Raw genomic sequence first — 20,529 nt, 5'->3', positions numbered from 1 at the left:
TCCGAAACTATTGTTAGCAGTATCCCGTACTACCCCAAAACTAATTCTAACACTAAGTATAACCTAATCCAAACCCTTAAACTTGGTTTATTACATTACTAGTCCAAACCACCCTTACGAATGGTAGCAAGGGGGCTGTCTGCAAAATGGCCAGCCCCCGGCCTCTCCGCCCGCGCGTGCGATTTTTTGCTTTTCTGTCCCCTTGTCACCCTTATAGAGGGCAATAAGTGACTAAAGTGCAAAACAATCACAAGTCACAACGTCGTCATGGCCATCCGTGGCGCTCTCCCCGCCGTGTACCACGTCATTAATCGTGCCCTTTTGGAGGACATTTTACATATTCCACCCTAGAAGGGCGCGGGGAGGCCAGATTTGTAAATTTTTGAAATGAAATTGTAGTTTTGTAAATTAGTTATTAAATAAATTAAAAATTTCCCGATTCTTGTAACTAATGGGCCTACCACGAGAGATGCACTAATGGGCCTGTGGACTGCTTGCGGCCTTTAGTCGATCTCCCTGTCGCCCTGGCCTCCCTCGACACCCCGTCCCGTCTCCTACGCCCGCCGCCGCCTGCACCGACGCGCCGATCTCCCATCACCGCGAGCAGCGGCGCGGGCGTCCTACTGCTTCTGCCGAATACTCTCGCCTCTGACTCGTTGCGTCCAGGTCAATCTCCTCGTCCCTGTCAGGTCCGCCCCTACTCCCGGCTGCTCCGAGGACCATGGTTGGTCTTTCGGAAGGGGAGAAGCACTTCATCCGCGGCGGCATCGCGCAGGACCTCCGCGCCGATGGCCGCAGGCGGCTGCAGTTCCGGGCTATGTCGGTCGAGACCGGTGTCATACCTCAGGTCTCTGGGTTTACTTCCCCATGTTTGGACTTTAGTCGCCTGCTGAATGATTGGATGTGTAAGTCCTCAAACTTGTTCTGGATTTGGTGGAGTTTGCAGGCAAACGGCTCCGCGCGTGTTAGACTCGGGTCGACTGAAGTCATAGCTAGCGTAAAGGTAATGTTTCTTGTACTGTGCTTGAAAAAAAAAAGAGAGTAAATTATACTTTGGGCGACATTTTATTACCGAGTTTTACTTTGATTCGCCCTTAAACCAGTCCTTTTACTTTGAACCGAGTAATTTTGCCATTGTTGTGATATGGACAACCCTGAACAACCTTTTGTGTTATGTGTAACCTCTCTTTCCGCAAATATATGTACTGCACATATACGGGAGTTCATCGGTGTACCGAAGCCGATGTGTTTGAGGTCGTTGATGTATTCTGAAATATATTGTTCGGGGTGGTCCAAACCATAACAATGGCAAATTTACCTGGTCAAAGTGAAAAGATAGATTTATTGGTGGTCCAGTGTAAAACTTGGGTAATAAAATATGACATAAAGTGCAATTTACTTTTTTTTTTAAATGTCGGTATTAAATTGGCCTTTAAGGAAAATTCTTTCTACACATTATGATCTCTCATGATAGAACTGTATGAAACTTAAGAATTCTGACTGAAGTCATTGCTAGTGTAAAGGTATGGTTTCTTGCACTATGCATAAAGAAATAGGTTTTTAAATTGGCGTTAAAGGAAAATGCTTTCTCCACATTATGATATTAAAAAAAATTCTATTTTCCTGATAAATGAGGGTTATCATCAATCAGTTGGTTATCATTACATATTTACATATTCTCATCAAAGACAGATAAAGCCCTAAACTGTCAGACAATTAACGGGTTGTTTAGATGGGGCTAAAAAGTTTAGCCCCATGTCACATCGGATGTTTGGACACTAATTTGAAGTATTAAACATAGACTAATAAAAAAACTAATTTCATAAATGAGAGCTAATCCTCGAGCCGAATTTTTTAAGCATAATGTGTAATAATGGATTAATTAGGCTCGTTAGATTCGTCTCGCGAATTAGTTCAAGATTATGGGCGGGTTTTATCAATAGTTTATGTTTACTATTTATAATAAACGCCCAAACATCCGATGTGACTAGGGACTAAAAATAAGTCCCTAGCAACAAACACCTCCTAAGCTTCTCCAGACCATACCAATGCATGAAAAATTGAGCCTATCTTCATTTTTTAGTTACTATTACCCATGCATTGCAACGAGATTTTATTAAAATAATATCATTCATGTCTTATTAAAATAAAGTTAATAAAAATGGTTTAGTATATATGTCTAAATTATTTTTCATTTCAAAAAATAGGATAGGGTTGGTTGTGCGGTAGGTGGCAGATTCACCACCACCTCTACTACTTTTTATAGGAGTATAGATACAGATCATATAATTATTCGTAGACTTCTGTTGCCACCTGCTGCAGATTTAATATTGCAATATGGATCACATTGATAATATTTTTAGTACTTTGAGAAGCTTTGACTATTTGATATGATTAAATAATATGATTGCAATGTTTCTGTTCATCTGTTTTTGCTTTACATCACCCAATTTGATTACTCTGTCTGTCATTTGCAGGCTGAGTTGGGGAAACCAAGCATTCTTCATCCTGACAAAGGGAAAGTTTCCATTTTTGTTGACTGTAGTCCAACTGCAGCACCCATGTTTGAGGTTGGTAATGTGGTGTTCTGAATCAAACTGAGCCGATAAACTTTTCTAGTCTGCTTCATGTTATTCCAATTCCAATTCTATAGATATCGTACATAATAGACACAAATATACAACAACTTTATCATCCAAAATACTGTTGAAATGAATCTAAAGAAGCAAACAGTTCTGGCTGTGAACAGTAAGGAGGTGGATCATCTCTCAAACATTTTTCTACAGCAACTATATGAAGTTTTTTTTTTCTCTAACAAGCAACATTATAAATTTATTTGCCATTTCACTTTTTGGGTCTTAACCATACACTCCTATTGCAGATAATGAAAATACATTATATGCCATTGACATAATATCAAATTGTAAGTCATGGAGTTGACGAAGCATGATTCTATTATATGCCATCGCTGTAATGCAAATTGCAAATGTTCGTCAAACTCTACTACGTGTATGTATTTTCATGTAAATGATATAATACCCTCCCTTTCTTTATGAAACTAGGGAGAGAAGAGCAATTTATGATACAACATAAAAAATAGAGGAGAATCATGGTCAATAGTAACATATTTTTTCTGCTGTGATAATGACATCATCCCAGGGGCAAAATGGTCTTTTTCTATCTAATGGATGCTGGTGAACTGTTGACTTGTGGTGATATAAATAAGAAAATGAGTCTGCCAGTTGCACATCAAGGAACTGGTGCTTTGTCAGTGATATATAATGGAACCTTTTGTTTTCCTTTAACATTCCACTTGTTTGGCAGCAATTGATTGAAAACACTCCTTTGGCTTGTAATTTGCTAAGCTGTGGTTGGTTTATTTGGTAAATATTGTAGTCTACAACTGCATTTCCTACACCGGGGCAGGGTTAAAAACTTTGGGTGAAACATTTTGGTTCATATTGTCTTCTTTGGCATACATCTACCTTTTTTTTCTGTTGTATTGTTTATATAGATATGAGATGTGAAATATGTCATATGTTCTCCAACCTTTTTAAGCTTCTGCCCACATATCTAGGGCTAATTTTATATTTAAATCTTTGTCATAACTAGATAATGATTTTTTTATTAAATACAGTAAAGTTGAGCATTAGTCCTACTAACTGCTTGCCGCATGCTGTCTCATAGATTGCTCTTTCTGCAGTTGAACTATTAAAAAGCATATTTGTATGTGCAATTTTGTCAAATATAACCTAACTATGGATGGTAAGTGTGCACTGAGACAACAGAATCGGCCTTTAAGTGCTAAAGTAATTCCTATATTGTACCATGCAACAAAACCTTATGATTAGTATCTTCCCACAAATGTTAAATTATTTTAGCTCAAATATTCATTTGGTAATTTCTTTAAAAAAACACCTAAGGAAGCAACAATTCAGTGTGTTTTTTCAAGTGATCTTCATATTTCCCAATAGATCAGCATATCTACAGAGCAGAGCATTAGAGTGCACTCGGGAGAAAAAATATGGTTCATGGACTCGATTTTGAAGTAACACATGATAAAAATATGTATTTAATATTACGGACCTCTGCCTGCAACTGTAAATGTGTTCCCACGAAGTATAAGGCATGTTCATGATTGTAAATATGTCCTCTGAAGTTTAAAGTGCATTCCTTGTGATTATAAAAGGTGCATCAATTGTAGCATCATGGGTGCTAGATATACATATAGTGTTTAATCGGGAACTCGTCTCTGTATATATGTTTGTATTTTTTCACATGCTTAACCTACTTGCATATTTCTTTTATTTAGGGTAGAGGTTCTGAAGATTTATCTGCTGAGCTCTCTGTTGCACTGCAAAGATGCTTACTTGGTGGTAAAAGTGGGGCAGGTGAGATGTATTTCATTGTTCTTCATTGGCTCTTGGGGATATGTTTGGTTTGATGACATCCAACCTTAGTAAAGGTTGTGACAACTTCCAAGAAATTGACAATTCAATGAGACTCTGATTGCATTCTTGTATGATTTCAATTTTGCCATTCTATTATACCAAGCTATTTTTTACGTTCATAGGTTTCCTTGCAATAGATTACTACCTCTAAGATGCAATTTATATTATACACTGAATATCATTTTGTTGTTTCGATGCACCAATCTGAAAAGTACCAGCTAAAGTGAGCTAATGATTTCTTGTTAGCTGAAGCATGTTGATTCCATTACAAATACCAGTTTATCAGCTGTTCATCACCATCACATGCCAATATCATTCCTATTGGTGTGCAGTAATATTTCCATGACTAATTTATTGAGTATATAGACAAAGTAAATCTGCTCTTTATACCAATCAATAATAAAATAAAAGGTAATTATAGTCAGGTACATGGTTCATGTGAAAACCTCTGCTAACTGAAGGTTACTGGATTTTCTGGTTGACTGGTCCCAACTGGGATTAAGTAGGCTAGACAAAGTTCACACGTTTTAACATTTAATTTAAAATTGTACTGACTAAGGAAACCCTTTGATCATGGAATCCTTTTGAGAGACACATTTTCTTTTGTGTACATAGCAAGCATTGTCTCCCATATAATCTGCAAGCAGATTAACTAGTTCAGCTACAACCTATTAAACGCCTTATTCCAAAAAACACATCTGTGTATTTTATTTACTTTTCATCACTGTTAAGTAGGAATAGAGAGGATTGCAGTTACCTAGTTGGTTGGAAACAGGATATTTATTTCCACTGTCACCATGAACAAAGTATTTGTTTCTGTTGGAACATGGGATCTCAAACACACACAAAATAAATGTGTTTATAATGATTCTAACCATCATATCTGATGTGTATATGATGTTTGAGTGACCACTACTTTGTTCTTGAAGTTACTGATCATTGATCAAAATTAAATTCTAGAAGATCAGGGTTGGCCCATATTATTTGCTCACAGAATAAATTTCATGCATGATTACTGGTGCCCTGTAATTTCCAACAGTGTGCAGAGTATTTACTGATTCAAGAAATTTCAATTCTGTTTGAGGCCCTCATTTTGCTTGTATTCAAGAAATCTTTAATCAAAATTAGTTTCTCATTTTGTTTTGCTGATTTTTTAGTTGATTCCTTTTTAAGACTAGAACATGCTGTCATGCTTGCCAAAAGAGTTGTCATATCATTTGCTCGAATGTAACGAACCGATATTTCAGGGGCTGCAATTGATTTATCATCACTAATTGTTGTTGATGGAAAGGTCTGCTGGGATCTCTACATTGATGGACTTGTTGTTAGTTCTGATGGAAATTTGCTTGATGCCCTGGCTGCTGCAATAAAGGTAATTAACTCTTGAAAGTTTGAGACAGTATCATCTGTGAAGTTTAGGTTGTTGCAAATATTTATTGTGACTACGAACTCAAACTACAATATATACTGGCAGAAAAAAATAATAGAACGTCTAGAACATTATGATGGTTTTGGAGACCGGAGGGTCCTTACATATGAAACAATGATCTAATGCAATGCCATCTAAATCTAGAGATAGAAAACCCTTCTATCTAAAGAATTCTCTATTGGACAAGTTAGCCATAATCATAGGATTTCCTGGGAGATAATCGAAACAGCATCTTAAATATTGTGGGAGATCAGTGTGCAGAGTTTCTTTCTGTGCCTGGTTGAGTTAGTGAGTTTTTCATTCATGTTCACTGGATTTGAGATATTACTGGGGAATCAAGTATCCCCTTATCCATTGTCATTTTCACCCCTCAATGTGTACAATCAATTATTCTTGTTTGATTGGCGATTTTGGCACATTTCCTGCAATTGCATACATTTGTGTGTTGCTAACATTTCTGTATACATACTACAGGTGGCTTTAAGTGATACAGGTATCCCAAGAGTCAATGTTTCTCTTAGTGCTGCAACAGATGAGGAACCTGAGGTTGATGTCAGTGATGATGAATTTTTGCAATTCGACACCTCCAGTGTGCCTGTTATTGTTACATTGACGAAGGTATTGCAATTTATTTTTTAATTTTTTATTTTGAGAAAGAAATATGATCGATTGTCATGCTATTGAATTTTCAAAAATGTTCTAGAATTTTTTTTGTACTTGTAAATGCTCTAGTTTTATAGCCTCCTTATTTTGAAGAAAATGACTTTCCTCTCTATTGTTATGTTCAATTTGCCCACCGAACAGTGAGTGGCTTGTGGATGATGTAGAGTGTTATGGTTGCACGGGATATTTATAGGGCTTGTGTCTACGTAACTGATATTTATTTAAGCATTTATATTGAATAATTTTCTTTTTGGACACTGTTTCACATTGTATTTTTACATTTCTAATTATTAATGGAATTAATCTAGAAATGATTTTACTAGTATGCACTATGGACAAATCAATCCAAGGGTCTGTTTGGTAGGGTTGCAACTCCTAAATTTAACTCTAGGAATGGAGTCTAGAGTGGAGCCGTGGAGCTACTCGAACCAATATCCACCTCTCTACTTCGTTCTTCCAGATCACTCAAGTCTGCTCAGCCCTCATTTTGTGTGGAGTTGAAACCGTTTGGTCGGGATCCAGCTCCAGGAGAGGTCGGGCTAGAGCTGTAGCCATGCCAAACATGGCCTAATGCTAAAGAACCTCCCAACAGCCGTATCTTTGGCTAGAACTGTTTACCGCTTTTACAATATCATATTTAAGAATATCCCAATTTTGCCTGGAAAGACCACCCGGGATAACCATCGAACCCCAGTTTGGATAGGCTGTCCGCAATTTCTTCCTTGATAAACGGTTTGCGTTCATCTGGCTAGTAACCTCTGGTTCTATCAAGTTGCAAATATGGGCAGCTCGTTCATAAAGATTCTGAGAGAAGTCAGCTTCCATCTCTTCTTTTGTATCTCATTATTTACCATCCTCTCCCCTACGTTTTGTAATCCTAATTTTCTTTGAAGTATTTCCTTTTCATTTACTGATTTGTGAAGTAATTATGCTAGGTCGGTAAGCACTACATTGTAGATGCTACCTCAGAGGAAGAATCCCAGATGAGCTCTGCAGTTTCGGTGTCAGTTAATAGGCATCGTCAAATATGTGGATTGACCAAGAGGGGCGGTGCAGGATTGGATGCAAGCGTCATTTTTGATATGATATCTGTTGCCAAGCATGTAAGTCAACAATTCATGTCCGTATTGGATTCAGATATAGCCGCTGCTGAAGAGGCTGAATAGAGGAGACTGAGTAGAGATTCTGATTAAATCTTCCAATGCGTCTGTCGGTTTAAGAGCCTATTTAAAGAGCTGCAATTAGTTTGCAAGGTATATTAGCTTTATGGAGAAGTGAAACACGTGAGATGCAGCTGAAATGTATGCTTTTTAATTCATTCATAGATATGTAACGGTACGCTTGCTAGATAAATTGCATGCCTGCTCTATCTCCGGTTATAAATATTTTATAATTAGGACATTGGTTGGACTTTTAAAACTGACCATCTTAAGCTACTTAAATGTGTAGTTTAAAATATGTGTATAGTTTAAAATATGTGTAGATTTGTCTTAAAAAATACTATCGTAACATCAAAAAAATATTAGATTTCATACTTAAACCAATATAAAATTGGTAGTAAAATCTTCTCCTAAATCTTAAATCTCAAATACTTATAAATCTTCTCAGTAGTTGTTTGGTAGCTAGCTTCTGAGAATCTGGGAAAGTTTCTAGACCCAACTTCTGACGTCTTAGGGTCTGTTTGGGGAGCTTTAGATTCTGAGAAGCTTTTAAGAATCTGGAAAAGCTTCTAAACCTAGCTTCTTCACCTTTTGAATTCTTAGTTCATTTTTCAGAATCTATAACTATAGATTTCAAAAGCTATAAATCGTTTGGGGCAACTTCTGGCAGAAGCAGCTTTTGGGAAAAGTTGTAACGGGTAGAAGCTCCCACAAATAGTTCATTTCTTAGAATCTGTAACTACGAATTCTCAGAAATTATGGACCGTTTAGGGCAGCTTCTGGCAAAAGCAGTTTTTAGGAAAAGTTGTAGCTATGAGAGTCTCCCAAACAGGCTCTATAATTTGATTCCAATATGTGTTTGGTTTATTTGTCCGTTAAATGTGAGTTCAAGCTATGCCTACCCTCGCCTTGATGGCTAAGGAGAAAGATATATATATGTCAAAGCTCGGTTGGTTCCCACGCTGGCTTGAAGCAAGAATGAGTAAGTGTCCCAAGGGTTTTTTGTGTACCGATCCTTGTTAGGAGCATGTTTAGCAAAATCATACACTCACAACCCTTCTTTAGTCATGTTTAGTTGTTTAGTGAAAACTGAAAAACAGAACTTTTATGGCAATACAAAGTGTTGACTTATTAACGATAAAGAATATATAATGTTCCTTAATTAATACCATAAGGTAGCAGAAAAACTATATCAAATATAACTTTTATTAGTATAGAAAAATATAGCCATACTGGAATGCACCAAAGATACATCTAGACAAATAGATATGTATAACAAAATAGCACAAGAAAAATCCATATATTTGAACAGTTAAGAACAAAGCTTATTGTATTTAACAATAGTCAATGGCTTTATGAAAATAATTAAAGTAAAATAAGTGATAAGTAAACATCAAAAATGACTAAAAAAGCATACAACATTTTCGTTAATTTTTTGTTATGGAAGCATATGTGTTTCTTGGGACATGTTACCATTACACAAGCGAACAAAACAATTCTATGACATCTAGCCCTTGGGAGTTCTTATAATAAATAACTAATGTATATGAAGGGAAATAGAGAGAAGAATTAAAAAGGCTTCTACTCAGATGAATAATGATGTGGACTAGGTTCCCGATCTTTCGAAAGGTTCTGATAAACAATCGATTTGAGTGGAGTCACGACACACGTCGATCCGGCTTCTTAAGCCCCGCAATCGCAGCACCACGTCTCCTCTGGTTACCATCGTACCGGAAGATGACGTCTCCTCTGGTTACCATCATGCCGGAAGATGCCCTCGCCGAGAAGGCTAATCCCTGTTTGTGAATTGAAGAACATAAACAAGAACAAGAAAGAAAGCAACCAAAATTGCAGGTGAATGATTATGCTCACGAGTTGGGGTCTCACAAACCGATCTAGCGGCGAAACTATTCTTGACAGAAATAATCTAAGCAAAACCCAACTCTAAACAATACGGCTACTGAATAAATAGGGTTAGGAACGTCCTAGGGTTGCCCTAGAGCGCACACCCCCTTGGGCTAAGCCCACGACACAATTACAAGGCCCAAAACCCGAATTAGATTCGGACTGGATGAGATACGTGACTTGTTTTGTAGATTCTCGGCAGCTTGGTAGGAATTTTAACGTGGGACCAAAACCATCGAAAAATAGACTCCATAAGCTTTCCAAAAGTACTCATGGGCCCGAAAAATCCTTCTAGATTAGCGGCTAGGTCTGTTTGAAGTTGATGATGTCATGAGGCCCGAATCCGAATCCAAAACGTGTATAACTTTATCTCTTATCTTCTGTGGACCAAAAGTGACGTGGTGAGATGGAAGTGGACTTGGAGAAGGTCTTGGTTTGGCCCCCAATCAACTTCTTCAATCATCCATGCATTCCTTACACTTGGTCTCTTTTCTTTCACCCAAGCAAGTACATCTGCGAACGAAAACACAGAACTCAATGTGTAGCAATGTATGTTCAAATATATAACAAGTAAATCTAATATAGAACATATGCACCTTTGGTTGATTAATACATAACATAGTCATAGTTATATCCAAGCTAGTTGTGTCCTCATCAAATAATGCCATTTTCTACTTTTTGCATCAAACCAATTTGTGTGATAACAGGAAATTTAAAACTACAAAATTGACCCTGAATAGTTAATGTAACGTATGGCTAGGTATGAAATTTGTATCAAGAGAAAATAGTCATAGGTAACATATGGCTAGTTATAGGTAACACAATCAGTAGCCATTACTACCATATCAAGAGAATTCTTATTGCATTGTTACATAAGTAATCGAAACTTATTAGACAATCAAAGTATCAAACTAAAGGATGTGACTACACAGATGCATGCTAAGAAAATCAATGGCATTTAATCAAACACCCATTGGTCAAAATAGAGTATGTGCAAACAATAGAAGAATTTCAGCAGTTGATTGTTCGAGTCACAACCAAATTGCACGAACAAAAAAATGAAAGGAAATTTGGAATAGCAACAGAGATTGAACCCACTCAATGATACATGATTCCGATGATCATTGGCGATCGAACTGTGCTACCACCCGAGATTATGTGCTAGAACTGGATCGTGACATGACTGCCAGATCCAAATTAGTTTGTTGTACTGCAACTAATCACGAGTAAAATGGTCTAACAACACCACTGCAACTAAAAAAATCAACTTCATGAGTAAAACAACCTGCAACGGAAGTTGGAGTGTTGGACTAACGATTGAGCATTCACGTAAGCACCTCCTTGATAAAAAATAAAGCGAATCCACAATCAAATAAAAACTTGCTGCTAATTGTTTAAGACAAAATCAAATAGTAAAGTGAAAGGTTAAGAAATCCAACCAAAACAAAGAAACTTTTGGTGCCGGCGCCGGTCGGAAGAGTGGGCGCTGGCGCGGGCGTGGCGGCAGCCTGCGCTGGGGCGCCGGCTGGTCGGAGGTTGGGGGTAGTCAGCGATCGGTGGGGGGCAGGCGGCGGTACCGGGGCCAGCCGGGAGCGGGCGCGGTGGCGGCTACCGGGTGACAGTGGTGGCTTGCGTTGGGCAACTTGTTGGAGGGCGCTAGGAAGCTTGTTGTTGTATGAGAGAGCGTGGCGATTTTGACGGAGGAGTCGGGATGATTTTGATGGAGTCATGGGGTGTTTCCTACGTAAGATTGCAAGAGAGTTATTTCAAATCATCCTGGGCCATTGGATACGTATATCTGACGGTGGAAAATGGATCGAGTAAATCCTGTGTATATTTGTTGGTGTGGCCATAAAAAATTACAACTCCTCTTTTTTATATTAATATAGATAAGAGACACGTAATATATGGTTTTACGCTTAGAGGATGATTTTGTAACTCAAAAGACAAGCTGAGGGTCCTTCAGTGTGCTTTTTCCTGACGCAAAATACAGCGAGGTCAGCAGCCGAATTTTTTTAATTTTTAATTTTATTTATTTAATTATTTACCATTTTAATTTTCCGATTCAAAAAATCACAAGACTAGCCTCCTACCGCCCTCCTAGAGGGCGAAATGCTGACGTGGCGCACGTCGCAGCGCTCGGGCGGGACAGCCGTTAGCGGCGCGGCACGCAATTTTGCACTAAGCCCCTTTTCGCCCTTACGGAGGGCGGGAAGGGGGTAAGTGCAAAATTCGCACGGCCGGCCGACGTGCTCGCGGGGTGGGGGTGGCCTTGTCATTTTGCAGGCGGCCCCCTGCCGCCCTCCGTAAGGGCGGTTTAGGTTAGTTTGGCTAATTACTGTTAGGTAAAGGGTTAGATTTAGGTTAGTTTTATGTTATATTTAGTACTAAATTAAGATAATATTTTATTAAATTGGCTTTGTATATACAACTTAAAAGAAAATATAGAAAATATATTCCGAATGTTAATAAAAGTTAAAAGCAAAGTTAAAAATTATGAAGGTTCGATTTAGGAAGTATTGTTTAATGTTACATTTAGTACTAAATTAAGCTTCCTATTAAATTGGCTTCGTATATAATAATGTCATTAAAATATATGTTGAAGTAAAGAAAAAATATTCCGAATGTTAATACAACATAATAGCAAAGTAAAATTGTAGCACATGAGAACGACAAAAATAGAGAAAGAACATAATGGAGCAAGAAGCGAAAATGTAGTGCGATTCCATCGCTCAATTCGGGAAACAATGTATTACAACAAAGCTCAAATCGGGATACAATCGTTGAAAATACATTGTGGTCATGGAGTTGTCCCCTTGAGCGTCGTTGTACCGGTAATCATTCATGGTACTCCTTCTCTCGCTTGTACTCATGACATGTTTCGGCTTCAGTTATTTTATGGCTATAGTACTCAAGCATGACTTCGTCGATCCACGCAGTGAAACAACACGCTCTTTGGTTCCGCTAAAAATACCGGAGATGCTCCCAAAGGAGGTTAACAAAGATAGAAACGTGGAAGGCATAATGTCATATTGGGATGATGTTTACTTACAGTGTGGTTATCGGTTATGTTTGGACAAAGGAAATATCTCCTCCCATAACTCTGTGGTTCGAATGATGTAGTCATCTGGCAGCGATTGCCACAACTGCATATTGGACGTTTGACCCTATCTGGTACACCGAATGGATTATTCCTCCAATCAAGGGTAGCGGCTTCTACACGCCGTACGTCCTCCATCCCTGCCTGAAGGAGTTGTGAGGGGATTTCTGGCTGCGTAATTGATGAATCTGTGATAGAAATTCTCTCTGTATCTATCCACTGTAAGAAGTTACATTGTCTTTGTTCTTCCTGCGTGAAAATAAGAATAATGTTAATATATAAACTAGAACTCCGGCAATATATATATGTAGAAGAAATGGTACTTACAACGAGATCGTCGTCGACAATGCAAGGGCAAACGAAGCATCGTTGGTCGAGAGTTCGCCGTGAAATAGATCTTACAACCTGGCAACGTTCACCGCAGTTACATTCGGGACGTTCCCTCCACGTTGGTAGTCCGTTGGGATCAACCCACCAATCGCGATTCTCAGCCGCTATACACCATTTGTGTTCAGCCTTCCTTCTGCGGTAGTCGGATATATGTTCACTTCGTGGATAGGGGCGTGAGTCATTGCGGGTGAGATTCTCTCTATCAACCCATTGAGTGAATCTACATACTGGGTTTTGGTACTGGAAAATCCAAATTTTGGAAAACGATTTAGAAGGTAGGTACTTATGACAAACGTTGGGATATGTGTTGTGGTCAACCATACCTGAGTCAAGTTTGCACATCTGAAGAACCTCCTCCCCGGACTTTCACTGTGCAACGAGGCCATTAGGATGCACCGGTCATCACAATAGCAGAATGGACGATCACACCATGGTGGCATACGATCGGTGAAAGGATCCTTTCCCCACTAGAGATGCTCAACGAACGGAGTCTCTCCCATGGTAAACAAGGAATTAACGATAAGCTTGTTTGTTCGGGTGGTGTGTGAATGCCGTCGCTGTTATAACGAGCGGCGTCGAAAGTTTGTTGTCGTGATGCGTTCAAAGTTGATTGCGACACCTCGAGCACGGGCTTTCGTTCGGCCGAGTGAGTTCTGCTACGGTTGCTATAACTGGTTGGACATGACACGACAACTCGGAAAGGGCTGTCACGCCCACGCGTAGGGGCAGAGGCTTAGCTAGGCGACATTGATCACTGTCGGCGCCTCGATATATACAATTCTCACTGTCCACACGAGCCACGACAATCTACTTTCGGTGCCTCACTATGCATCGTGTTAGAACGTGCAGATGCTGAGCTTCACGACATTCAACTTTCGGCGCCCCTCGACTTTTGGTGGCTCGCTGTGCATCGTGTCAGAAGGTGTAGACGCAGAGCTTCACGACATTCAACTTTCGGCGCCCTCTTGCTATAAGAGCAACGACTTCCGCACACCAACCAAACAAACCATCCCACTCATTAATTCCTTCTCTTCCATCGGAGTGGCTCCATTCGTTGAAGAAAGCTAGCAGATTATGCGCAACAGGTAAATTTGGGCCGCCAACCAGCTTTTTCGGTTTCTTTCAGTACTTCAATAGATTTCTATTGTGAAATCTTGAAATGCAAATGTACTAGAAGAAACTGAAAAGGCTATTGGCGATCCAAATTTACCTGTTAAGTATAGTCTGCTTATGGATAGAGAGCATTAATGATAGATTGTTATTCTGATGGTTAATACACCTTACAAGCAAGGTAACAACCATAGTATATATTAAATTCAGTATGTACTTTCGATTTAACGGTAATATTTGCTAGTGTTTCCATACTTGAGGCACCGAAAGTAGATCTGTCGTTTAGTTCAATTTTCCCAGTTTATGTGTCTTTTCTATTCGGTATTGAAGTTAATTTATTTCTAACATTGTATGGTTAAGTACTGCTGGAAATGTCATGTAACTTGAAATAATCGTTTGTTCGATGAAATGTATTTGTAATACGGTGTGTTTGAGGTGTCCAACGCCATTGGTGGAATACATGTGCGGCATAATAAATGACTAACGAATCAGATAGAACGCAGTTGTACGTTAATTCATACAAAACATAGGTACAAACTCGTTTGGGTAATGAAAGAAACGGTAATACAACTGAAGTCTGCATATAGCTGGTAGGTAACCCCCACCCTAAGCCCCAGGACCCTGGCGCGTGCTTTTCTTACCCTTCCCCCGCTGCGCCCTCACGTGGCCGTAGGAGTACGTAAGCAGATCGGGTGGCACGTCGTGGGTAGTACGTGTGGGGGGACTGGAGTGGACGAGGTAGTAAGCTGTGTGGGAAGCAGAGCTCCACTAAGCTGGGAGGTGTCGATGACGTCTGGATCATCCTCTAAATTGTTAAAATCTGGTGATCCATGTCCCGACGAGGTACCTCCTAGCGTGTCGTGCCAAGCTGCGAAGTGCGTACAACAAAAACGAAGTTGTAAACATGCTGCGTGCTTGGAGTTATACCGGTTAGTACATTAAAATTGAGGTGTCATTCGTACCCGGTGTCGTCGTGGTCCCGCCAGCAGGTGGCCCCGTCCAACCGGCCCCAATCCATCCGGACGAGCTACCTCCCACCGTGTGCTCCCAGCCTGTGTAAGCGTACAGCAAAAACAAAGTTATAAAACTATAGTACGGTCGAAGTTGTATTGGATAGCATAATACATCGAAGTTGGCAACGGTACCTTGTGTGGATGTGGTCCAGCTGGTAGGGGGGCCGTCCAACCTCACTCTAAAGTTCACGCCCCTCCTCCATAGGAGAACCACCCTCCTGCCGACGTGGACGACGTGTGTGGGCCTGTCGTCCACGTCCACGGGTCACCCTGCGAGAACGGGTCCACAGAGGTCCCTCCACCCGGCGCCTGTGTGGAGGTCCCCGCCCCATGCGTGGATGTCCACGGAGTCCACTGAGGCTTCGTGGACGTGTGGCCTGCCTGAGTAGAAGTACCTCCTGTGGCACTCGAGGACCTGGCGGCCTGCGTCGATGTCCCCGCACCTGTGGCTCCTAAAAAAACTAAAAAAACGTCCGGACAGTTGTAGTTCATTTGTTAGTCTATGTAAAACTGTTAGCAGTGATGGTTACGCATCAGTGTCTCTTACCCTGGGCGGATGAACGACCACGACCACCCGCCGCCGCTGAACTACCTCCACGTCGGTGAACTACGTCGTCGCCACGACAACTGAGTGCACGCGCAACAGCTACAATCTTCTTCTGGATGCGACATAAAGTGATGTTCTGCTCTTGGTCCGTCAGTGGGACATCGGAGTCTAGACGTCTGACAACCCCGTCCACCTCGCCCTGCACCTCACGCGAGGCGTTCACCTGTATCAAAGAAAATACGAACAATGAACAAATAACTACAGAACGTCAATCTTCGAGAATGACTACGGACTTACCGCACGAAAGTACTCCTGGTCGTGGTGCCTAGGGTACTGGTCTTCAATCCTGGCAACGTGCGCGACAGGCTCTGCAGGGGTGTGAGTAACGCGAGTACGGGTCCGTGGCTGGTACCACCGAAAGTAGTCCTCGTAGTTGCTGTTGGTGTGCGGTCGTTGCTCATCCGTAGTCTCCTCCATCGCGAGGAGCCAGTTGGCGACGTGCTCCTGCAGTCGTGGAACCCACCGCGCCCCTAGAGTCTGTCCACATCGACTAAATCTGCAAGAACAATGGCTCAATTAGCATACGAACCGTGACATACTCGTTGTTTACAAAACAACATTAGTACCCGTGGTCGGGAGCTGGCTCCCGTGGAATCGGGAACGACTGAAGGAGACCAAACTGACGGAGCACTCGGTAGGGACTGTGCGGCTCAACGAAGATGTCGTACACAAGGGGTACGGTGGTCAGCCAGTATGCCTTGTCCCGTGTGCAGAGAAACGAGAGACCGCGCGTAGTCCTAGCGAGGATTGCCGCATCTGTGTACGGCTCCCAAATGATGTCGCTCGCCTGAATCCGGTCGAACTCCAGCACAAACTCTGGGTACGACCGCAGCACCTGCTTGTGGGCCCACTTCCTCTGCAAATAACAATTAGTTCAACAATGTACAATGGGTACTCTGACACGATGAATACGAACGCAACGTGCGAGAAATATACCTGGCGATGACACCACAACGTGCCCATTGTGGGGTAATCTACCGGTAAACGCCCTGTGTAAAGATCATCGTCGTACTCCGATAGGCTGACCTCCGGTCGTCCTATCACGAACCGCTCCGCTGCCCACAACTGTAGAAGGAGGGGACATCCGGCGATAAGAGCATTCGCGGCCATCCGCGTGCAGGCATCGCAAAGTGCTTGATACATCGCCGCTAGCACGGCGGACCCCCAACTCCACTGCGGCACGCATCGAACATCTGCATCTGCGATGGCCCGTGCGTACCTGATCATGCCCTTCTCCACTAGGTGGCCTGACGTGCCAGTGAACATGACCCACTCAAACAGCCAAAGTAGGTTGGCCTCCAAGCTACGCCGCACGGAGTACTCGTCGGCGTGGGGGCTAGCTTGTCCGATGCAAAACAGTAGTTGAGGTTAGAAGACATACAATCTTAATTTCTTTGTCAACTTGCATGTGGTTACTTACCGTGTACTGCATCAGCCAGTGCTTCGTCGGCCCTGATGCCGCGCACGGATCCATCGCGTCAAGTCTGAGCCCGTGACGACGCTGAACGGGAGCGAAACGCTGAAGGATGTCCGCACGCCACCCCTCCATTCCATACATAGGGCCAACTGCATCACCTGCGAGAGGGAGGCCCAGGAGGTAGGAGACGTCCTGCAGTGTAGGGGCTACCTCTCCGCATGGTAGGTGGAAAGTGTGCGTCTCTGGCCTCCATCTGTCGACCAGAGCGGCTAGTAGTGAGCGATTGATCATCCACCGCTTCGTCGGGTCCACGTTGCCGGCTGATGGCTCAATAAGCCGGCAAAGTGGAAGCATGCCTGCCTCAAATAACCTGCAAAAAAAATATGTAATTAGTTAAAATCTGTTCTAATCAGTTATAATTGATCTCATTAGTTGATTGAGCAATTTTTTCTCGTAATGTAAAATGACAAAGTACCTCGGTATGTGGTGGGGGTCGAGGGGGGTGCCTCCCGATAAGTGCGTGGGTGGAGTGTGGCAAGAGTCGAGTTCCGCTTGGCAAACAGGAACGATCGGTGTGTCCGATCGAGAATCGGATCAAGCAACTCCGGTGTGTCAACATCGACGTCCATACCTGCAAGATTAAAACGAAACGTCAACCCCATCCAATGTAAAAAATTGATAACTTAGTACAAAGAAAGAACGAATAGTTATGGTCAATGCGTAAGTACTATAAGTACTAAAGAGAACTTATGACATGTCATACAATGAACATCATAAATAGCGGCATAACACACAGCGGATCAGGTACGAATGACATCAATCCCGTAGGAAATACCATGCTACTAACAACTACAGCACCATTACAACAATAGTAAATGTAAATAGTTGGTCCACACTAATTATTATAATAAACACGAAGTTCAGGAATATATAACTAACACAAGACACTCAGACAACATAACTGGTACTATCACGACGAGAGGGCCTCCGACATGGTCATCGTGTCGTCGTGCCTTTACCAACAGGGCGGCTACCATCAGCTCCAGCTTGCTGCGAAGGGCCTTCCGTGTTGGTGGCAACCGAACTCGTTGATTCACCAGGGCAATTCTTGTATGTATGGCCTTCACCGTCGCACCTGCTACAACGCTTCTTCCTTCTCCCAAGCTCGGACTCATCCATGTCATTGCGAATCCGTCTTGTTTTCCGATGCCCTGCCTTGTTCCTAACCTTACTAGGATCTGGTATGAAGAACACCTGCGCATTAGTACTTGTGAATGAACTAGCAATACCGAAGCCATATATCTCCGAACTCCATGTGTGATGTATGGCCTCTTTCTTGAAATACGAAGACACATACATGTTCTCACGTATGCCGCACTCAGCACAAGCGGCAATAACATGAGAACAAGGCTTGTGAAGAAGTCTTGGCTTCTGACAAGTGCATGCGCATGTCCCGTCTTCCTTAAGAATGCACTCCTGTGTAACCCTTGTACGGTATATGCCACGCGTAGACCGATCGGCACAATGAACCTCAAACCTATGCTCCCGTGTCCCTTGGGGAATGACTTGATGGCTGCTTGCTTTTATACCTCTCTTCTCCAACTCTTCGGTAACCTTACCGAATGAAAGACTGGGGTTTGTCATATATGGTCCTATGGCTCTAAACCGCTCCTGAAAATATTTGCAACTCCCGTGCATTATGAACTCAACGATTGCAACAAGTGGAAGACCTCTCACACCCCGCATCACCCAATTGTACACCTCTGCTAGATTTGTCATCATTATCCCATACCTAGCACCACCATGGTCATGGAATAAGGACCATTTCTCTTTAGGTTTATTCTCTATCCAATGTGAGAACTTCCTAATGCCATTTGCACGTCTTCTTCTGATGGTAGGTCCATCACCAGGGAGTGCACCTAAGGCTTGCTGCGCTTCATCTCTAGTAGGTACTGGTCTTGTTGACTGTTCTGAACTGTATTTCATTGTAAACTCATCTAACTTTCTCCATAGTTCATTGAACTTCTTTTTCTGATTCTGCGCACAAAGCCTCTTAAACATATCCATAAGTTGCTTGTTCTTGAATTGACGGTAGAAGTTAGCACCCATGTGTCGCATGCACCACCTACTTTCCACATCTGGCCATTGTGGCGCCAAACCGTCCTGCAGGCTTCCATCTCTCAACAACTCAATAGCACGAAGGAGGCCTGCATGCCGATCATGAATAAGGCAAACACCAGGCCGCATCCGAACAACCGCATCCTTTACGCGCTTCAGAAACCAGTACCAACTATCGGTGTTCTCACTCTCAACAAATGCAAATGCCACTGGTACCACCTGATTGTTACCGTCCACACCGATTGCTGTCAAGATTTGACCTCTGTACTTCCTAGTCGGAAATGTACCATCGATGCAAAGTATGGGCCGACAATGAACGAATGCAAACATACATGCACTCAGTGAGAAGAACACACATTGAAGTACAGCCTGAAGCGGATTTTGAGTCGAAGGGAAGGATTTGATATCATAGAAGCTTCCCGGATTTCTCTGTAAAATGACAGCTAGCAGTTTTGAAAGATTATCATATGAAGCTTCGAACGTACCAAACTGGCGCTCAACAATCTTCTGCTTTGCCCTCCAAGCCTTTGAATATGAGATTGTATACTTATACTTTCTTCGATGTGTCAAATAATTGACTTTGGTTCATACCCTAGGTTGTTCACAACAGCACCATACATCTCAGCGGCAATAAATGCAGATGTCATGTTCCTGTGATACTTCTCAACACCTGAAACATGACAATTGTGTCTGGTCACAATTGATACATCCCAGTAATCCTTCCTTTTACCCTTGTAAGCATGTACCCTCCATGGACAACCATTATCTGACTGTCCACACTTCACTTCATACACTGACTTGCTTGACTTCACTACCCAGAACTCTCCCCGTAATGATATTGCCCACTGCTTAACTGCCTCTGTCAAATCCTCCTTCTCCCGATACCTTGCCCCTTGTATGACCTCATTATCCTTGTACTCCTAAGGCACACGATGCCCTTCTCTGATTTGGAGACTAGAAAAATCCTCATTCGACCATTCTAATGGGTACACATCAACACATTCTTCATGTGTCGATTCCTCATCATCAACCCTCTCATTTTAGAGTCTTCCCTTTCCATGGCCTCCACTATTTCAGGATGCACCTCCCCTTCATCCACTGCTCCAGTCGGACCCCTATCTTCTTCTTCCTCTCCTTCACCTTTACTACCTAATTCAGGTTCATCT

The 20,529-nt window shown here is 42.0% G+C and overlaps 1 protein-coding gene across 1 annotated transcript; it reads left to right on the top strand.

Moving 5' to 3' along the window:
* The first annotated feature begins 553 nt into the window (after positions 1-553).
* Positions 554-7,954, top strand: LOC102701679 (exosome complex component RRP42). Its single transcript, XM_006663904.3, has 7 exons — positions 554-847; positions 947-1,003; positions 2,478-2,570; positions 4,313-4,391; positions 5,699-5,823; positions 6,355-6,498; positions 7,479-7,954. Exons 1-7 carry the CDS (start codon positions 722-724, stop codon positions 7,707-7,709), a joined length of 855 nt encoding a protein of 284 aa, XP_006663967.1. The 5' UTR covers positions 554-721; the 3' UTR covers positions 7,710-7,954.
* Positions 7,955-20,529: the final 12,575 nt, after the last annotated feature.

The sequence above is a fragment of the Oryza brachyantha genome, chromosome 12 (assembly GCF_000231095.2).
Source record: "Oryza brachyantha chromosome 12, ObraRS2, whole genome shotgun sequence".
NCBI classification, from domain to species: Eukaryota; Viridiplantae; Streptophyta; class Magnoliopsida; order Poales; family Poaceae; genus Oryza; species Oryza brachyantha.
This window is presented reverse-complemented; position numbering and strand designations above follow the sequence as displayed.

Bases quoted from the DNA above. Each gene is read 5' to 3' on its own strand.
- LOC102701679 (XM_006663904.3), top strand. From the start codon at position 722: ATGGTTGGTCTTTCGGAAGGGGAGAAGCACTTCATCCGCGGCGGCATC. The intron at 848-946 runs GTCTCTGGGTTT...TGGAGTTTGCAG, and splicing joins AGACCGGTGTCATACCTCAG to GCAAACGGCTCCGCGCGTGT. The intron at 4,392-5,698 runs GTGAGATGTATT...CCGATATTTCAG, and splicing joins TGGTGGTAAAAGTGGGGCAG to GGGCTGCAATTGATTTATCA.